The following is a 19609-nucleotide window of genomic DNA, read 5'->3' on the forward strand; positions in this document are numbered from 1 at the left end:
CGAGTGTGTGTCTAAATGTCCCGCCCCGCAGCTCAGCGGCATGTGCTCCGGTTGTATTGTAAACAATGGCGTCGTCTATATTCCTTATTAATTTGAGCCCGATTGAGACACAGAGAATATTAGTGAACAGGATTGCGCAGAACCTGTGCAAGCACGGCTCTTATTGGTATGTTTGTTGTCTCATACTTTTAGATACGCTGTTATTATGCTACTGCTTATGTTAGCTTTTAATATACGGTTTTATTCTGATTAAAGCTTTAATACAGTACGGCAACCGCACACGCGTCCATGTATAACGCTTCTCATTGCTATGTGAAAATGTATGCGAGGAACAGTATTAAGAATGGCTGTTTTAGAACATTAATTTTGAAATTTGTGAATCCATTAGAATCGTTAGAAGACAGAATCGCGATTCATATATGAATAGATTTTTACGTGCACCCCTAGTTTTCTCTTCCTCTTCTCTAAAGCAGCACAGCATGGCCTCGCCCCCTTCCTTACATGTTCCCAAGGGTGGGGTTTATCTGGGTCCTTGACGTATCAGACCCGGGAAGTAGTTCGTTGTAGTCCCTTACCAGCCGTTTTTGTAGGCATTAAATTTCCAGAATTTTAAAAGATGATATCTCTGTTTGCATTGAACTTTCAGTGCTGCAACTTTGCAGATATTGTTTATGCTCAAACAGCAACATTACACACTAACTAACGTTAAAAAAGTGAAATTGCAATCAACCACCCCTTTAATTGTTCACTCAAAAACAATTTTAAAACGGGTATGGTGGTGATGACCGTACCTCTTTGGCATGTCTAAGGCCTCTTTCCCAGGCGCTCTCCACCGGAGGATCTAGGGGAGGTGGAGGAGGAGGCAACTCTTCTACGGCAGGGGCTCCCTGGAAGAAAACAAGATTCAAATGTTGAACTGAAATTTAAACAATTTTAATTTAGGTACAAAAAAAAAGTAGAAAATGAATCATAAAGGATGTATACCCAGGGGTTAGCAGGCATGAGGGGGTGAGGTCCACCTCCTCCTCCTCCAGGAGGTGCTCCGTTAGGAGAGAAGGGATCTGGCTTGGAGATAAGGGAGTAGTTGCCTTTATCATTGACTCCTGGATGGATGAACCTACAGATCATGCCCCAGGTGCAGTTACCTGCAAGAGACCAGACAGAAGCCATTGCGATATTTAAATATATATTGATAGTTTAAAAAAAAGCATTGACATCAAAACCATCCACTGCTTTTGGAATATGTGCTCTGAATACAAATTTGCTCATAGAAAAAAAACAGCATTCAACTGCTCCCCCTACTGTTGAAATTTAGGCACACGCTGAACAACAAAGTAAATGGGAGGCTTATCAAACTTCAAAGCATGTTATCATCAAGGTAAATTGTTAAATAATTGCCTTGGGCTACATAAACACAAGATTTGATATGTAGAAAAGCTGTATCAGCAGATTTAAACTATTCAGGAAATCACATGAATGAAGAACTACCTTTCATAAAAAACCTGCAGATGGGTCGGGGTCTGATCTTCCTGTCCATGGGGTCCTTCACCTCCCCCTCCTCAAGATCATCATCCTAAAGAATTAACAGAAAAACTCATTACAGCACCTAATAATGACTGGATTTTTTTTTTATTCTACACCAAAGGTAGGTGATTTTCTGTGTAAAAGTTTGGGGTCAATAAGATTTTTTAATACTTTACTCTGCAAGGATACATTAAATTGACTTAAAAGTAAAGACTTCTACATTGTTTAAAAAAAATATTTCAAATAAATGCTGATCTTTCTAATTTTCTATTCATCCAAAATATCTTGAAAAAAGTATCATGGTTAAAAAAAATTATATAAAGCAGCCAAATTCAATTTCAAATTCTATCTGAGCACCAAATCATCATACTAAAATGATTTCTGAAGGATTGTGTGATGTTGAAAATTAAAATTACATTCCAAAATGTTTTTAAATAGAAAATTTATTTAAAATTTTAATATTATTTCACAATATTACTCTATTCACTGTAACTTTAATTAAATAAATGCAGCCTTGGTGAAAACAACAGACATTTTTCGCAGACTTTTGAATGGTAGTGTAACTACATACTTTATTTACATAGTATAAAATTAGTTGATCATGTGATAGAATATTGTAATTATGTTTTCTGATTTGGCAGCATTGTGTCATTTCCATTCTAGAAAAAAAGATATTGCATTCAATTGCTCCCTCTACTGTTGTGGGCTGGTCATAAAAATAAATTCTCTGCGTCATGCAAAATAAACTTACACAAATGTCCTTGGGTTTCATCAAATTAAAAACACAGACTACTAAATTAAAAAGCAATGGTTTTATCAGCAAAAAATAAAACATAAGAAAAAAAATGTCATTACTTGCTCTGCAGTGGCTGAGATCAAACAGCTCCTATTATCATATGCTAATCACAAATGATTTCAACATACTTACATCTATCTCTCCCTCATCAATCTCTCCATCATCTTCCTCTTTCTTTTTATCACGGAACGAATCTCTCCTGCCTCCCTCCCTCGAGTCCTCAGATTTTCTTAGCGGTGTGTCTTTATCTGGGGGCAAAATTGGTTTTCTTTCCCTTTTCTTCCGTCTTTTCTCCTCCTCTTCATCATCCTCTTCCTCATCTTCTCCATCCTCCCCGGCGGGACCCTTCTCTCCCTCATCCTCCTCAGGAGCAGCAGCACTCGGCTCTTCTGGAACCTCCTCATCATAATCCAGCTCATGTTCATCCAGATCTCTGGACACAGAAGATTCGTCCTTCAAATCACTCACTACCATCGCCGCCCTCCTCCGCCGCCTCCTCTCTTCTTCCTCATCATCCTCTTCTTCAAGCTCAGCACGGCCAAGGCCAGACTTGGTGGTTGCCTCACCTTCCTCCTCTTCTGCTGGGGTGAAAGGTCGCTCGTGTTCTGGCCCTGGCGAGTCAGGATCAGGTGATCTCGGCGTCTCAAGGATTTCCTCCTCAGGAGACTGGCTAGCATTCTGTCTGCTTCCTCGGACCGTCAAACCGAGGTCTTGTTGGTGGATGTCTTCTCTCTCCTCCCTGTCCATCTTGTAGTCTTCCAAGTCTGATACCTCCTCAGGATCTTCTCGTCCAGCTGCTACCCTGTCTCCATCCTCAAAGTCTGAGTCTCCTCCACCCTCCTGTACTTCATTCTCATCATCATTCAAAAGCTCACTGTCTGACACTCCCTTGTCTACTTCTGCTGGAGACTCAGGCGACTCCAGCAGCTCGTTGTCAGAGAGACCCTTCTCCTCCTCCTCAGGAGATTGTGGGGACTGGGTGGGGCTCTCAGGCGTATCCATCAGCAAGAACTCTGAAGCAGACATTTAATATCAGCCAAACAGTTAGTACAGAATAGGGGGAAAGTCTAAGTTAACACCTTCTAAGACCCACTCTAAATAATTAAAACACTTAAAAACCTAACACCTTCATAACAAATCTACTAAATACTTTAGCATTAATTATATTTAATAACAAATACATAAAAAATAACATTTATAAAGATAAGAACAGATTTTTCCATTAAAATATGCTTTTACAATTATATTTTAAATTTTGACATCCTAAAACCAGTAGCTTCCTAAAACACTGCCTACAACAAATTTAGTAAATTCATATTTGGCATATGATCTTTTTTTAAGTAATGTAATTCTAAGTATTAATAAATGTATTAATTTACAAAACTATATATATATATATATATATATATATATATATATATATATATATATGTGTGTGTGTGTGTGTGTGTGTAGAGTTCAGATGCAAAATCCTCTAAGCTCCGTCTGAAATTTTCTTTTAAAATGAGCATTTTTATCAGGCTCCTATATTTATTTCACTTTAATTGCATTGAAAAGGACCTATGCATTGCTATTAGAATAAAACTACTGAACCTAAACACAGGAGTCTGATAAAAATTTTAAAAAGTGCTCATTTTAGGTGAAAATTTTAGATGGCACTTAGAAGCTTTTGCATCTGAATATATATATATATATATATATATATATATGAAAAGATAAAGTCAATGCTGGACCCCTGAGGGTTGACTTAAAACCAAATATAAAACAACTACAGCTATTTGTACTTGTAAGCTTTTAAATGTTAACATTGTTCAAATATTAAAAATTTCATACCGTTTGTAAAATGACCGAAAATAAGCTTTACTGCGGTTGATATCTCACATATTAAACGCTTATCACTATTTATTTTAGAATGACAGTGTCATACAAAGCTAACAGTTTTTGTTGTAGAAACAATCATTTTAATATCAATGGTATTTAGGTGAAAACTATACAATGGTGAATTTATATAAAAGGTACACTTTCATAACAAAATCCCTATTAAAACGAATTAATTACCCTACTAGTTCTTCCATAACACCACCTCAATATTAGCCTGCTAACGTAAAATAGCTTAACCGCATTCAAAACTTAAACTCATAAACATAAACTCTTCCATACCACACAAAGGCCAATCATTGAATCATCTGGAACTTGTTTACCTTCTCAGATTTAAGGCAATGGATTCATGAGAGGGAGACCGACACATGTCTTACTAGCCGCTTTATCTTTAACGGGAGAGCTCGTTGATGGCGATGCGGCTAACAGGCCCGAATCCTGCCCGCACACTAGAAAACGACACCATTTCCGACATTTTCCGAACGATCGCGCCACTTAAACGCCAAGACTTGAGCTTAAATAACACATGCGTTACTTTCTAAGTCTAAATTCACGAGTTACTGCGTTGCACGATGTTTCTTCGATGCACACTGGCTAAAATCTCATGCAACAATAAAGCGCTCCCTCCTGCACAACACACGGACATCGCGTATTAAAACACATTCGGTCACCTTTCAAACCACAGAGTCTCGGGAGACAGGGTCTCAGTGTAGGGAGTCACCCGGTCTCTCTCCTTGGGGTGACTGTGGTCAAACAATGAGCGATCTGTCTGGGGTTCTTATTTTTCTCTACCGGAGAAATTCATAAACCCTGCACTACACAGTGAGAGCGGCCATTACCCAGACGTCATCAAAGCGCGACCAGATGATTTTTTTTTTTTTCGTTGCATGGAATATACAAGCAAGTAAAATAATGGAAATATTATTAAATTATTATTAGAAAACCACGTAAAATAAATATATTCAATATTCAATACACAAATATACTGAGGCATACATTCATACACACGGGGACAATATTTATATAGCCTACTGAGGTCATACAGGAGCAAATGATAAAATTATATAACGTATCATCATTTATACACATTTCTCAAAAATAATATTCGTTTATTTAGGGTTAGAACATTTTGTGAATGCATCTTTAATTACAGCATACAGTGTGCCTCAAATCACTCGACACATGCCTGAATTACCGGCAGATTCTCCCACTACGGGGCGCTATTGTGATGAAGGGACCAACAGTTAAGAAGACTTACAGTTAAGAGTGCATTTACTAGCGCTTCTGTACAAGATCAGATTATTTGCTCGTCATGTCAAATACTTCATATCAGTGCATTTTGTTTTTCATCTGGGGTTTACAGCCGACACCGCACGAGAGCTGTTTTGGTTCCAAACTACAAGAATGATGTCTGGTAGGAGACGCTTTATTCTCTACCTTGAGAAGTTATCGATGTCAGTTTCCTGTAATACGCTAATTTTAAGTAATTTCTTTAATCAGAACTTCATTCCTAAAAGTGTTATTTTTGAAGACAAAGGTGTGTGTGTATAATATGCATTTATAGGCTAAGTATTTACCAAGATGGTTAAAGAGCTGCGCGTTTTACAAGACTGAAATTCTTCTAGCTTGTTTCGTTCAAGTCTATTTTAATATATAAAGCTGCTCAGGTAGAAGATCGGTGCTAATGTTTACTAACGTTTATATAATTCTATAAAATATATAATTGAACGTTTGTAATATTGCGATATAAAAATTCAAGCTGAGCGTGTATTTTTTACTTATTTTATTTTTTTGTAGCCTAGATCGAGAGGTTCATAAATTCACAATCTTTTAAGGCGCCAAAATATTTTGCAAACTGGATGTTGCTTTAACAACTTGCTTAAACAATGGAATGTTGCTTTAAATTTTTTTTTCAAAACTCTAAATTATTCATTTTACTCGAATTATGAATATTTCCGATGTATTAATGAAACGTCTGCTTTCCTGTTCAGGTGCAAATTTATAAGACAGACTGTGATTTTCGCACGGACAGTAGGTTGAGTCTTAAATCTAGTGAGATAACTACCTAGACAGCGGTTTTAGGCATGTACCATTTTGGAAGCAGCCTGTGGCGTTCCAAAATGCAGTCTAGGTAGGCAGATCAGTAGGTTTTGGGACACAGCCGTGCTGTTTGCCTTTGAGTGCATTCTACTGATTTATGATTCTGGTAGTGATACAGTCAATTAGGAGAGCTAAACAAATGTGAATGACAGCCCGTTTCATAGCAGCACGTCTGAATCTCCCATCATCCAATCAAGCTCAGAGAAAGAAAAGGAAGAGCTCTCTTTTATATATGTGACAGCAGAAATCTGATGGATGTTACAAATACTGTAGTGCTTCTGAAAAACAGGTGTAGCCACTCATTATTATTTGCCATTTACTTTATACTATATATATATTTTTTTTTTATTCAAGCAAAGACAGCGTAATAAACATTGAGGGACACTCACACACACACACACACACACACACACACACACACACACACACACACACACACACCTCTTCAGTTTACACGATTGGAAACCGCAGTGCTCTCGTACATATCTGCACTGCCAGAGCAGTAATAATGGAATATGAAATAGAGTAAGATGAAGTCCGAGCAGGGTTTTGCAGGTTTGGGAATTCGGGAATGAGTTAAATTACTTTTCTCATCGTGTCCACCTCAATTTATTAGGGAAGCCCCGCGAGGCAATGCAGTCTTATTTACAAGGCAAAGAGACGGTTGAAAAGAGCAACAGATGTCTGGATTTTTCAAGCTCCTGTGAACAACGTCTTGGCCCCATTTAGGGGCTTTAATGGATTCCAAAACACAATTTTCACACTACAATTAATATGTTATCAAAGAATATTTTTGGTAAACATTGTGTTCTTGCTGAATATACAACAGACGTTTCTACCATTTGGTTTATTTTTGTGAAATATACACGTAAAAAGAGCTGTTGAGATAATTCGAAGATTTCTAAGATAATTCAATGTGTAGGGAAAAAAACAATATGAATGTTGTATTTGATTTAAAGATCCTTGGATATTAAACATGCCATTTGCAACAGCAGCTGCGTAGCAAGTCTTTCTGTGATTTTCCCTACTTATGGCTGTGCACCACTTAAAATGTCTCATTTGAATAATTAAAAGCTTCTCATCCTGTCTCAATAATGTTCAGAGGAAGTCTCCTAAAATCCTTACTAGAACAAGTGTTATGGGAATATTTGTAAAGAGAACAAATAGGAAGTCTGTGTCTGCATCATGTTATTTTAATATGTGATGCTCCCACCTCAGTGTACGCCTTATCTTTTTGCGCCAGATGAAATGGACTGTTATTTAGTAATTAACAGACGGCTATGAAATCCTCTTAACAGTGATTGAGACTTGCTTTTTCCCTGCTGACTTCTGCAATCTTTTATTCCAGAGTGATCAATTGGATGGACGCTTGCATTAATGTGGGAAAAAAAATTAGCCTCTGGATTTCAATGCGATGCTTTTAATGGAAGGATACCGTTACAGAAGAAATAATGGGCTGCGGTCAGCAGATGAACATCATTATGCTGTTGAAGCCAAGAAAATTAAACAACATACTTAATAAGTGAAAAGAACATCAATAAAAGCTGGAACTGAACAGACAGTTTTTTTTCATATTCAATCTTTTGAATATCAAAAAGATTATATTCTGCTTTTTTTTTCTCCACCACCAATTTGATTTCTGCCTGTTTCTTCACATCTTGTATGTAAATACTCACATCAAGAGGACTAATCATGCAGGAAAATGTGAGCTCCAGAATGGATACCCCCACCAACATCTCCCTGGTTGGGTCTGGGGACGCTGTGTCCGAGTCCCTGGAGTATAAGACGGTATCTGTGTTCCTGGTGCTGCTGGTGTGTGGTGTGGGCATAGTGGGAAACATCATGGTTGTGCTGGTGGTTCTTACCACACGCCACATGCGTACACCCACCAACTGCTATCTGGTGAGCTTGGCCGTGGCAGACCTGATGGTCCTGGTGGCCGCGGGTCTGCCGAATATCTCCGAGAGCTTGATGGCCACCTGGGTGTATGGGCATGCTGGGTGCTTGGGCATCACCTACTTTCAGTACCTTGGTATTAATGCATCCTCCTGTTCGATTACAGCCTTCACTGTGGAGAGGTAAGACCTAAAATGAAGTAACATAAAACTGAGATTAAATGGCTCAGAGCTGGACTCAATAGTTTTGTAATATGAAAATAAGTAAAATGATATGAAGATAATATAATAACATAAATGCTCTAACAATGAATGGTAGTTTTTGTGGCTCATTATTTTAGGTATACAAACAAATCGACTTTTTTTTTTTTTTTTTTTGCTATGGAGGATTTCAGCATTTTAAATATCAATATTTAAAGGGTTAGTTCATCCAAAAATGAAAATTCTGTCATTAATTACTCTTATGTCGTTCCAAACCCGCAAGACCATTGCTCATCTTTGGAACACAAATTAAGATATATTTGATGAAATATGAGAGCTCTCTGACCATGCATAGACAACAACACAACTGAAATGTTCCCAGAAACGTAGTAAGGACATCGATAAAACAGTCCATATGACATCAGTGGCTCAACTTCAATTTTGCGAAGCTACGAAAATACTTTTTGTGCGCAAAGAAAACAAAAATAAAATAACTTATTCAACAATTCTTCTCCCTGAGTCAACACCTTCCGCCACTTTGGAGAGTACCATGACACATGCGCGCACTTTCCCCGGAACGTAATCGACGTAATCAGCACTGTTTACGTTTAGCATGTACACGTTTTCTTCTGAACGTAAACAACACTGATTATGTTGATTACGTTCTGGGGAAAACTTGCGCATGCATCGTGAGTTATTAATGACAGAATTTTCATTTTTGGGTGAACTAACCCTTTAACCCTTTAAACCCTTTTTTTTTTAGAGCAAACAGTTTACATTTTGAATTTTATAAAGGTTTTACTTCATTGGAATGGTATGAAACTTGGTGAGTATGTGGCACTTACTATATAAATACAAAAAAGGCTAAATATATAGTCTTAAAAATTTGTCAAACTTATTATCTTTGAAGTAAAAAAGGAAGGAAATAAATGAAAAATACAAAAATAAAAAGCAAATATTTAGGGTACAATCTACAAATAGCCTTGACAAAGTAGTCTTTGATAATGTCTAAATATATATATTCACAAATGTTAAAGCTAATATAAGTAATTATGAACAACTAGAGAATACACAACACTATTATATTTAGGCTTATACATGCACCTGTTATACCATGTTATTGATATTCTTTATTTTTCCCACCAGATGGCTCCAATCAAAATACTTTTGCTTTATTTTGTATTATGTTTTTTCTTAATATTTGTATTATTTTATATATAAATAAATGATGCATAGAGAGAGTCATGCAGTCATTTGAAGAGAGTTTGTCTAGTACCATGAAATCCCTTCAAAATACAAAATATTAAAAAGGAAATATTACTTTAACGAATCTGTTATGGCTGATGAGAATGACAAGTGTGACTCCTAAGTAAGAAATACTTTAAATAAATATATTAAATATATTTTATTAAATAATAAACATTATTATTTTCTCTTGGTTCCACAGATACATCGCTATATGTCACCCAATGAGGGCTCAAACGGTCTGTACAGTATCCCGAGCCAAACGCATCATTGCCGGGGTGTGGGCATTCACCTGTGTATACTGTATGCTCTGGCTGTTCCTGGTGGACATCCAGGTGAACCCTGATGGTCGTGTTCAGTGTGGCTACCGCGTCTCTCGAGACCTCTACCTGCCCATCTACCTGATCGACTTCGCCATCTTCTATGTGATCCCGCTGCTCCTGGCCATTGCTCTTTACGGTCTCATCGCCCGAATCCTTTACCTGAATCCTCTGCCCCACCCACCAGTCTCAGGTACCATTACCGCCCCCACTCTCAGGAGGAGCTGCAAAGAACCAGTGGACACCGGAAAAGCGGGTCGTCAGGGACGCCCAAAGAGCGCGCTTTCTTCCGGAAACAGGTGCTTGTGTGTGTGTGCAAAAGTTTGTGTTTAGACAGTTTCCACATTAATTCCACATTTTGATATCCACTGAGATTGCAGTTGAGGGCAAACGAGGCGGCAGTTCTTCCCTCCAGTACCGTGCCTTATGATTATTATCTCACATTTGTTTTTTGAAAGGTCAGTTCTCTTTTTTATGAGAATAATGTTTCACTCTACTAAATGTCAGTTTGTGAGGAGAAGAATGTGTCGATATTTTTCTGGTGGAGATTAAAATAGCAGCCTATTTAAAGTAACTGACACATTTAATTGGCAATATTTAGATAATGAAGTCAGTCTTTTATTTAATATTATATTTTACTTGGTTGCATCTTAATTTGTAAAAGCCAAGTGACTAGAATTTTGCATAAAAATTTGAAAAGATAACTACAGTAACTGATACCTAGCTGCCTTTGGTGGCAGTCGTAAAACTTATCAACTGCAACAACTAACAGCACAAACCTTGGTGTCCGATTTGTGAACAAATGACTCTTAGTCACTGATTCTTTTTGATGATTCAGTCAAAAGAATTCACAGCTTCGAATCTGCTAGCGAGTCAGAGGTTTGAATCAGAGTCACTCAATCAGAAGCCACATTCATTTTTCGGCTTTGTCTGATTCTAAATGAATGTTACCTTTCTATTTATTGGCTTGCTGTCTATATGACAATGCTTAATTAAAGATGCAGATTTTTATGTAGTGAATGAGGTCTAATTGTACTTTAGGATAAGAAAAAATCTGTTTGGGTGACATTTTGGAACCATTACCAACACCGTTTACTGATAGCATCAAAATGGAAGTAATTTATACTAAATGTTTTCTAAATGTAGTCATTTTTGGTTTGGAGTTCTGTATAAAGCACAATAATATCTCTGCACACCTTCATTTGTGCAAATAAACACATATATGGATGCAGACCAAACATCTGAGCTTATTATTTATGTGAAAGTGTACCTAATGGCAGAATATCATCATAAAGCAGATCAACAGGATCTATCTCATCAGAAGAGAGGCATTAGGGGCCATCAGGGTGTTTGGTTCTACATTACCGTCCCTACATCAGCCACAGCTGTGTTATGACTCTGGAATAATAGACTCTGTGATAGATCATAGACATTAGAGATATGATGCAGGCAGTGAGAAAACAAAATGCATGAAGTCATGCAAAGGCCAAGAATTTCAGAAGATTTTTGCCCTGAATGAAAATGAATATACACGGTCACACAGTTGACAGTGACTGCTGCTATATATATACAGTATATATATATATACAGTTGACTACCCAGGTATTTTAGTATCACCAAGACACTTTTATTATTATTTTCTTAAAATATTTTTATATTTTATATTTTTGTATTACTTTTTAGTGTTATATTTTCCTTTTTCATTTTAATTTTAGTCAAAATTGTAATCATTTTGCTTTTGTCATTTTTATTAGTCTTTTTGTCTATATAGTTTTTTCTTGATTGTTAAATAAATAAAAAAATAACTAAACTAAAATAAATATTCATTTTTTACTTAAATGAACATTTATTTAATTTCATGTAATACATTTTGTACGTTATTAGTTTTAGTTAATTATAATAACCCTGACAGATAAACTTATACTTCTGAGTTCTGAGACTTTAACGATAGTTCAGAGAGATAGATCTAATGAATTTAATGATAGATTCGGAGCAGATAAGAATGGATAATATCATGCAATTCAGACCATTCAGTGACCTTACGTGCACATGTCCCTGCGTTTACCACGAGTGCACTTATGTGTGTGCAGAGATGCTTGCGTTCGCCTCAGATCAAAATCTTGAAGATTCAAGAGTGCCCCACTTGAGCGGAACATTTGCATAATATGATTTGTGATGTTCACTCAAGTATGCTTAATACTCCTGGAGATTATGCTCTTTGAGGTTATAAGAGTGGCTCCCTTTCTTCCGCTTTTGTACCTCGGTTACGGCGCACCTCCAGCTCTTTGATCACTTCATCTGCAAATTTCATAAAGTTCAATACGATTCAAGATGCCTGTGCCACCGCGGTGGTTGAGTGAAGTTATCTCTCCTATGAATCTGATAAAGTCATCACTACAGTAGAGGCTCCCCTTTATTTAACCTAATCATGAGTAGCAGCCGGCTTTGTTTGTGCTGTGTTAAGACCTTGTTTTCCATTGATAAGCAATCACAATAACCAGATATTTCAAATGCATATTCAAATTGTCACTGCCAGTCATGCAGTCATTATCTCCTGCTTTGTTAATTAAAGGAGCTCCTCCCAGCCTCACGCGGCTTCAATTAGATGCTTTGTTGTGCAGACAATTTTGTCATTATTATTGAAGGTCTCCGTCACCGGTTGTCTATCTCTAGCGTGAGACAATGAATACGCTCGAACCCCACAGGAGTCCGTGTGAATGTTAATGGGACGAATTTTAGTATGTATTTGTCGCTTGAAATGAGCGAGGACACACTAGGGAGGACTGCTTTGTTTTCTTTGACAGACAAAACATGGTGTGGATATATTCCACCCTTCTCACAGGGGTTCAGCAGTGTTTGCCTGTTAACCGTCACCGGGGAGGCAAAGATGATGTTTGACTGATGTTTGATGGAAGATGTTTGAGTGCGTCTCGTCTTGTTGTCTCTTTCCGTCATTCTCTCTACCACTCCCTCTGTTTGCATGCCCTGGACTTCTACATTTGTTTTAATGCTACAATAATGTAAAATGCAATTGTTTCTTTGAGATTCAGACAAGGATGAGTTTTAATTTAATTCAAAGCACTCAGTCTAAGCCTGTTTGTGTATTTTTCTAAATAATACATGTGCTTTAACAAAAAAAACATGCAAGTGCTGCATTGTCAGTACACATATTATTTTCATTGTTCGTGTACATGTGTTTTTATGCCTTGAAAATATAAATATTTTTATTGATTTATTTATTTATGGTGTATTGAACACTGTTGTGAATTCTGCAGATTTTAATATAAGCATGGTCTATCGACAAAAATGATGTTTCCTCAAAATTGTTAAAGTGACCTTATGATGGTTTTGAACACATACGTTATAAAGAGTTGAAAACTATTAATAAAACATAGTAAGCCACAGTTTTCCAGTAGACATGTTTTCATGAATTTATAGTTACATTATAGCTCATTTAAGCTATTAGAAAAATGCAGTCATTACTCCAGTCTTCAATATCACATGATCCTTCAGAAATCATTTTATTATACTGTTTTCAGTTTTCTTTGGCGAATGGAAAGTAAAAACCAAAAAAAGCAGCATTTATTTGAAATAGAAATATTTTGTAACATTATACTTTTTTTTTAGTGTGAACAGAATAGACTAAAAATAAACAATAGAAATTACTTAAGCACTGCTATCATCCTTCTCTTTCTGCACAAGAAAATTAAGTTTTTCTTGTTTGTCACTGTTTGAAAATGCACAGCCTGACAAAAGTCAGGATTTTATGTCGTTATACGAACATTGTGACTTGTTAAAAAGAAAATATTCAAGATTCATATCGCTAAAAGAAAATATTCAAAAGATGAATGTTAAACTGGCACATGAACATCTGTTCACACTGTTAACGACTTCCTGTTAATGGCATGAAAAATAGTACAATATGTGACCACGACGAACATGCTTGCTGCGATTGTTAGAAATACTTAAAAGGAAGTGATATGAATTCATATGGAAGCTTTATGGAAGCAATCAGAAGGTACTAAGAATGCTTTGAACCTAAGTCCATTGCTGCATATGTGATTATATATGTAAATCCTCAAAGAGCCACTTTTATCATTTCTCACCTCTTTAGGTCACTAAGATGCTCGCAGTGGTGGTTGTGCTCTTCGCCCTGCTTTGGATGCCATACAGGACCCTGGTTCTCATTAACTCCTTCGTGAGCACGCCATACCTGGATGCCTGGTTCCTGCTCTTCTGCAGGACCTGCATTTACGCCAACAGCGCGATCAACCCTGTTGTTTACAACCTGATGTCCCAGAAGTTTCGCTCAGCCTTCCGTGGGCTGTACCGCTGCCATAGAGAAGACGTGCACCAGCGGACGCTCTCCATGCTCCAGAGCGGATACAGCCTTGGAAGGGACCCCCGACTTTGCAACAACACCAACGGCACACCTAAGAAAATCAGTTCAGTCACTCCTGAGAAACCAAACAAAGGCATGGAGAACAACAAGGAAAATATAGACAAGCTAATTAGTGATGGTGTAAAAAATGAGATTGAGCCAAGCATCAAGAAAAACGCAGTTGGAAACTGCAACATAGACGAATTGAAAAGCTCAGTTGACAAAGAGATGCCTACAGTGGAGAACGTGGACATGAGCAAGATTAATGATAATGGGAAAATAATGGAGGAAAGCGATAATACTGCTCAGGATACTATCGCTGACACGAGCAACACAGAGCAGACACAGCTAGCCGCCGAAGTATTCGAATCTACTGTGGGGGAAGCCAAACAGAATGACACAGAGTTAAATCACAGCATTGTATAGATCACTCCGCTACATACTGTACATATTTCATTGAAGTGGCAGGGTTTATCGATATAGAGCCTGGTTGTTCATTTTAAAGCTGGATCTTGGAATTCAAAACTTGTATTTACAGGCGTCATCCTCACTCTTCAGTGGAGGTGGCAAGACTGGAGCCACTCTCTCCTCATAATTTACAAATGGAACCATTTGGCTGTCAGCACCAGCATCACATGCCTCCTACTGCTAGAGCTTCAGCTAGGGCTGACTGATTTGTTACAAAACATATTATTTTGAAGAAACATTTAACATCTCATATTGCTGCTGCTTAAAAATATAGACTAATTTTAAAACAGGCATCATACACTGGCCGACTTTGTAAAGGGTTACTGAGGAAAAACTAGACATCATACACTGAACAACTGAGGATCACAAGCCACCAGACTTTCAAGACATTTTGAAGAAAACATGCAGAAGCATACTCCTCATATGGAGATGCATGACAAATGAAAGTAATGTGTGCTCTAAAATCAACTCAAAATATCAAACATGTTTGACAGCCTTCGACAGAACTATTGCTAATTCTTCCAGACTGCAAGTCAGAGCAAAAATCTGGGTAAAAAATTATGTAGTGCATTCCAATAAGTTCAAACTGGGCTTTTCCTTAAAGGGAAAGTTCACTCACCCCCATGCTGTTCCAAACCTGTATGACTTTCTTACTTATGTGGAACACAAAAGAAGATATTTTGAAGAATGCTTCATTCCAACGCTGTCTCTCGACCAATTCGTACGTATTTTACGAAGTGGCTAATTCGGACAAATTCATAGGATCTCACTCATACTATTTTGTACGGTTAGGTTTAAGGGCAGGGTTAGGTGTAGGTCATTCGTACAAATTCATACAAATTGTGCAACTCGTAAAATACATATGATTTAGCAAAAATCGTATGAATTTGTACGAGTGAGGTCGTACGAATTAGCTACCTCGTAAAATATGTACGAAGTCTTATTCCATACAATGAAAGTCAATGGAGTCCAAAACAAGATTAGACCCAGCTGAATTTCATAGTATACTAGGAAAAAAAAATCTGCTTCCAATATAAATAATTACTGTTGAAATGGAAATTAATCCTATCGACATTCTAAATGTATCTCATTGATCTTATTGTGAATGATTCATCCATGCATGTTTATTTATTTATTTATTTTCATTTTACCTCATCATTTTTCACCAAAATGTGAATCTCAATCTTCCAGTGACACGACAAACTTCTACAATCACGTAGTCCGCTTAAGTCCCGCCCCTTTGTCCCCGCCCTAGAGTTTTATCTTTTTTGATAATCTGTTTCATTCAAATATACATCAAAATACGCGAGAAAATATCTGTCAGTACTTCCATTGGATCACGTTACATACGGTCACACTTGAGTCTCCTTTAAAAGAACCAAATTCTTTCAGTTGACCCAAAAGTGAACTCCAGTCAAGTCAAAAAAAAAGACACACACAAAACAGTGTGGCTCCTTCACTTTCAAACTACAAACTAAATATTTAATTAAAATATCAGCCTTTTAATAATAACACAAGCTCATATCACAATTTCGACTTGAATTTAATTAATTGTGCAGACTTCGCTCCAGGATGTGTCTTCTCTCAACACAAAACTTTTTTACCCACTTTGTCTCTCATTCCACTGAGTTTGGAGACACAAACAAGCCTCATCTTGCTTTTAAAGCACAGACGAGTTATCCCTTAAAAACATTCAGGATGCTACGGGGCATAAGATCCATTTAAAATGCTTTTGTCCACCAATAAGGCCCGAAGCATCATGACACACTTGTGTTTTCCCACAGCCAACATTTGCCATCACTGGATGAATTCCACAGTACGTGGAGATCTAATGCCTGGCCATTTGTTCCAGCCCAAATAAACAGAACCAGTTCTGTGTGCCCAGAGGCATGTCTGAGCTTTTTAGACCTTGCATTTACAACCTAGTGGAAGATGAGCGAAGCCAGGCATCCATTTGTCAGGTGCAGTTATTCATCTTTTTATGTGGAGCGCAAGAAACATCTTCCGCGCAGAACAGAGCCGATGGTTTCTGTTGAAGCAAGCGGACAGATGTAACCATAAATCATCTATAAACAGAACATATCTTTCCCGGAGGAAAGCAGTGGAGCTGAAGCATATTCTCAAAGCACTTTGTTGTTTAGCAAGTGCTATTTTATGTGTTTTAATGCCTTGTGTTTATGCAGAACCATGTAATACTCAACATCGGTGTGATTATCTGTTATAAATCATGATTTTCTGATGCTGTCATGACTTTGATAGTCATTTTTAGTTGAAATGTGAACCCTGTGTTGTTATTTTAGTACGCCATTAAGTCTAACTGCTCTCTCAAGTGTTTTGTTGTTGCTCTGGAGAAGAATGCAGCTCCGCACTGAAGCACTGTTTTCAAGATCAGTTGAATATGACATTTATGTACCGTGCTTAATACAAATATGTTCATTCATTTTCTGCGTATAATTTGATGTTTTGGGTTTATATCATCAATGTAAAGAGACATTGGAAAGAAGAAATGTATTATGCTTAACCTATGAGTTTTTAGGCTACGCTTGTCTCTTTCTCATAATGTTTCGCAATTGTTGATTGCTGCGGTTTTTAGTCTTGTTTCTGTGCCAGGAGTGGATTTCCTCTGCAGGCTGATGCTTCGCTTGGTGTTGCAGAAGAAGACATTTCCAATTTGTGAGCCTAGCGAGCTTTATTAATAGCTGCTATTTATACATAATCTATTTTGAAAACCATGGTTGATATTGTGTTGGTATTGCGATATGAAGCTTCTGTTTGCTTTTGAGTTGAAGCCCGTTCTGTGTTTGCTCAGATTGTAATTGCGAGTTGAAATCAGAGTTATGTGCAAGTGATCTGTGAGCATGTTCAGTTTCTGCTTGTTTTTAAAAATAGAAAAAACATACATTTCTTTCTCCTTTCTGGTTTCATTTGGCAACCTATGTGAAAATTAAAGCTGGATACAAGTGCAGAATTTTAATGAGTTGTTGATTTATTCGTGTTGATGCTGCCACATGTCCTGGTGGAGAAAAAAAATTACTGGTTGCAGAAAGTCTAGTAATGATGATTTCACATTGTATGCGATCTTGAGGATTCAACAGCTTTGGTGGAACTGCAATATGAAGCGAATGAGTCGATAGCAGCTCATAGGTGTAGTAATTCTGAGGATTTACATATGAGTCAATGACAAACAAGGATGATAAAAATGAGAAATATTTCAAAAATGTAGTTTACAACAAACGGTCTTAGAAATGTAGCATTTGTAATACATATTTCATCAAATGTTTCATACTGAATTCTTTCAGCTGACCATCTTTAATACATTGTTTTAAAAAAAAACCTTTTAAAATAAAAACATCAAAATGTTCCTTTTACTAAATGATGACTAATCAAATTTTTAGGGTGTGATTATGTTACTAATGATGTTCCACTACATTTACTATATTTTCAGATAATGACATTTAAAAAAAAAAAAATAATCAGGCTTATATCCACTAGACATTTTCTAAATGTATCTTATTGATCTTAAATGATTATTCCATATAAATGTTTTCTTTTTTTCCCACCAAAATGTTGATCTTCAGAAACTCGATCATCTTTACATCACTTACACACTTTCTTTTTTTTAAACTGAAGTTGAAAAAGATATCGAAAGCGTATTCCTCATTCAAGTGAATTGGATGAATTGAATCTGATTTTCAATGTATTTTTGAACTAGAATAACAACACCAGCCCCTATAGAACCACAGAGCCGTTTCTTTCTGATATAAAAAGTTTGTGTAGTTTTCTTGTATTCCCTGTCAGTGAATTGCACAGCAATCGGTGCACTTTAAGCGTGGTGTTTATCCTTGCGGGACGTGAGCTATTGGCTGTGCAGTTTCCTCTTAAAGGTCAGCGCACATAGCCACACTCACACACACACACTCTCGAAATGCCTCACACTCTCCCTTGTCCAATCGATATGCAAAAGATGCAGATATTCTAACATTTCTAGAAGGTAAAAATAGCGATCTTATGATAATGTTTGGCTCAACATGGCTTGCATGAAGCATTGCAGGTAGCTTGGCAGCCGGTTGCTAGGGTTACATTCTTTTTCACTTCACTTTTGCTTGATTAGATTGGAGGATTGTAGCCGGGGAAGATAAGATGCCCCTGAGAATGGATTTCCGGCCAGGTGCAGTGGTGCCAATCCTGGTGTTGATAAGCCATCTTTTCAAAACTGAGGTGTCATTCAACAAGATGAGGCTGCCGACAGAGTCATGTTCATCAGCGGCCCTCGCTTTTCCACCATGGGCCCTTGGCCTTCAAAACGCTTAATATTAAAAACTTAATAACACATATCCATTATGAGGGTTAGATCTAAATCGTTTTTTTTTTTTTTTGTGCCATCTTTTGTTCATTCGGGAGAGTGATTCACCCACTTATGAGTAACTGTCAAAAGTCATTTCCATAGAGAGCTGAAAACAGATTTTCTCTCTAAGAGAGAGTGGCGGGCAAGCGAGCCGAAGTGCTGTGCCTTGACGGAGAAGATGGACAGATAAAATTAGATGAGTTCCTCAGAACGGGAAGCAGAAACACTTCATCAGATTTGCTTATCACCATCTTCTTCTCATTTTCGGCTCTCTCTTCTTTTCTCTCTCTGATGGCATTAGTTCACAGATCCAGCTGATGATGTCAGGTGCCTGCGAACCAATCCTTTCATCACTGAAAGCCGTTTGTTGAAAACAAATACTTTCTCTTGCAGGAGGAGAAGGCTATGATCTTGACTGCCCACTGCCTATTATATTACAATCATTTTTGTTTTTGA

General features: G+C 37.2%; 2 protein-coding genes across 6 annotated transcripts in view; one reads left to right on the forward strand and one right to left on the reverse strand.

Moving 5' to 3' along the window:
• Positions 1-5048, reverse strand: part of zc3h18 (zinc finger CCCH-type containing 18) — a 29262-nt gene extending 24214 nt beyond the window's left edge. For 4 of the 5 annotated variants that reach the window (XM_058751109.1, XM_058751110.1, XM_058751108.1 and 1 more), the window contains exons 1-5: positions 4870-5048; positions 2453-3333; positions 1489-1573; positions 985-1145; positions 792-887 (exon numbers count right to left, since the gene is read on the reverse strand). In XM_058751109.1, the coding sequence (XP_058607092.1) occupies positions 792-887; positions 985-1145; positions 1489-1573; positions 2453-3322 (1212 nt within the window). In that variant the 5' untranslated portion in view covers positions 3323-3333; positions 4870-5048. The other variant, XM_058751106.1, reaches the window with a different exon arrangement.
• A 391-nt stretch (positions 5049-5439) lies between these two features.
• On the forward strand, positions 5440-17769 carry trhr2 (thyrotropin releasing hormone receptor 2). The gene is made up of 4 exons (XM_058751111.1): positions 5440-5612; positions 7647-8376; positions 9842-10268; positions 14074-17769. The coding sequence occupies exons 2-4, from the start codon at positions 7991-7993 to the stop codon at positions 14764-14766; spliced, it is 1506 nt and encodes a 501-aa protein (XP_058607094.1). The 5' UTR covers positions 5440-5612; positions 7647-7990; the 3' UTR covers positions 14767-17769.
• The last annotated feature ends 1840 nt before the right edge of the window (positions 17770-19609 follow it).

The sequence above is a fragment of the Onychostoma macrolepis genome, chromosome 18, assembly GCF_012432095.1.
Source record: "Onychostoma macrolepis isolate SWU-2019 chromosome 18, ASM1243209v1, whole genome shotgun sequence".
Lineage (NCBI taxonomy): Eukaryota > Metazoa > Chordata > Actinopteri > Cypriniformes > Cyprinidae > Onychostoma > Onychostoma macrolepis.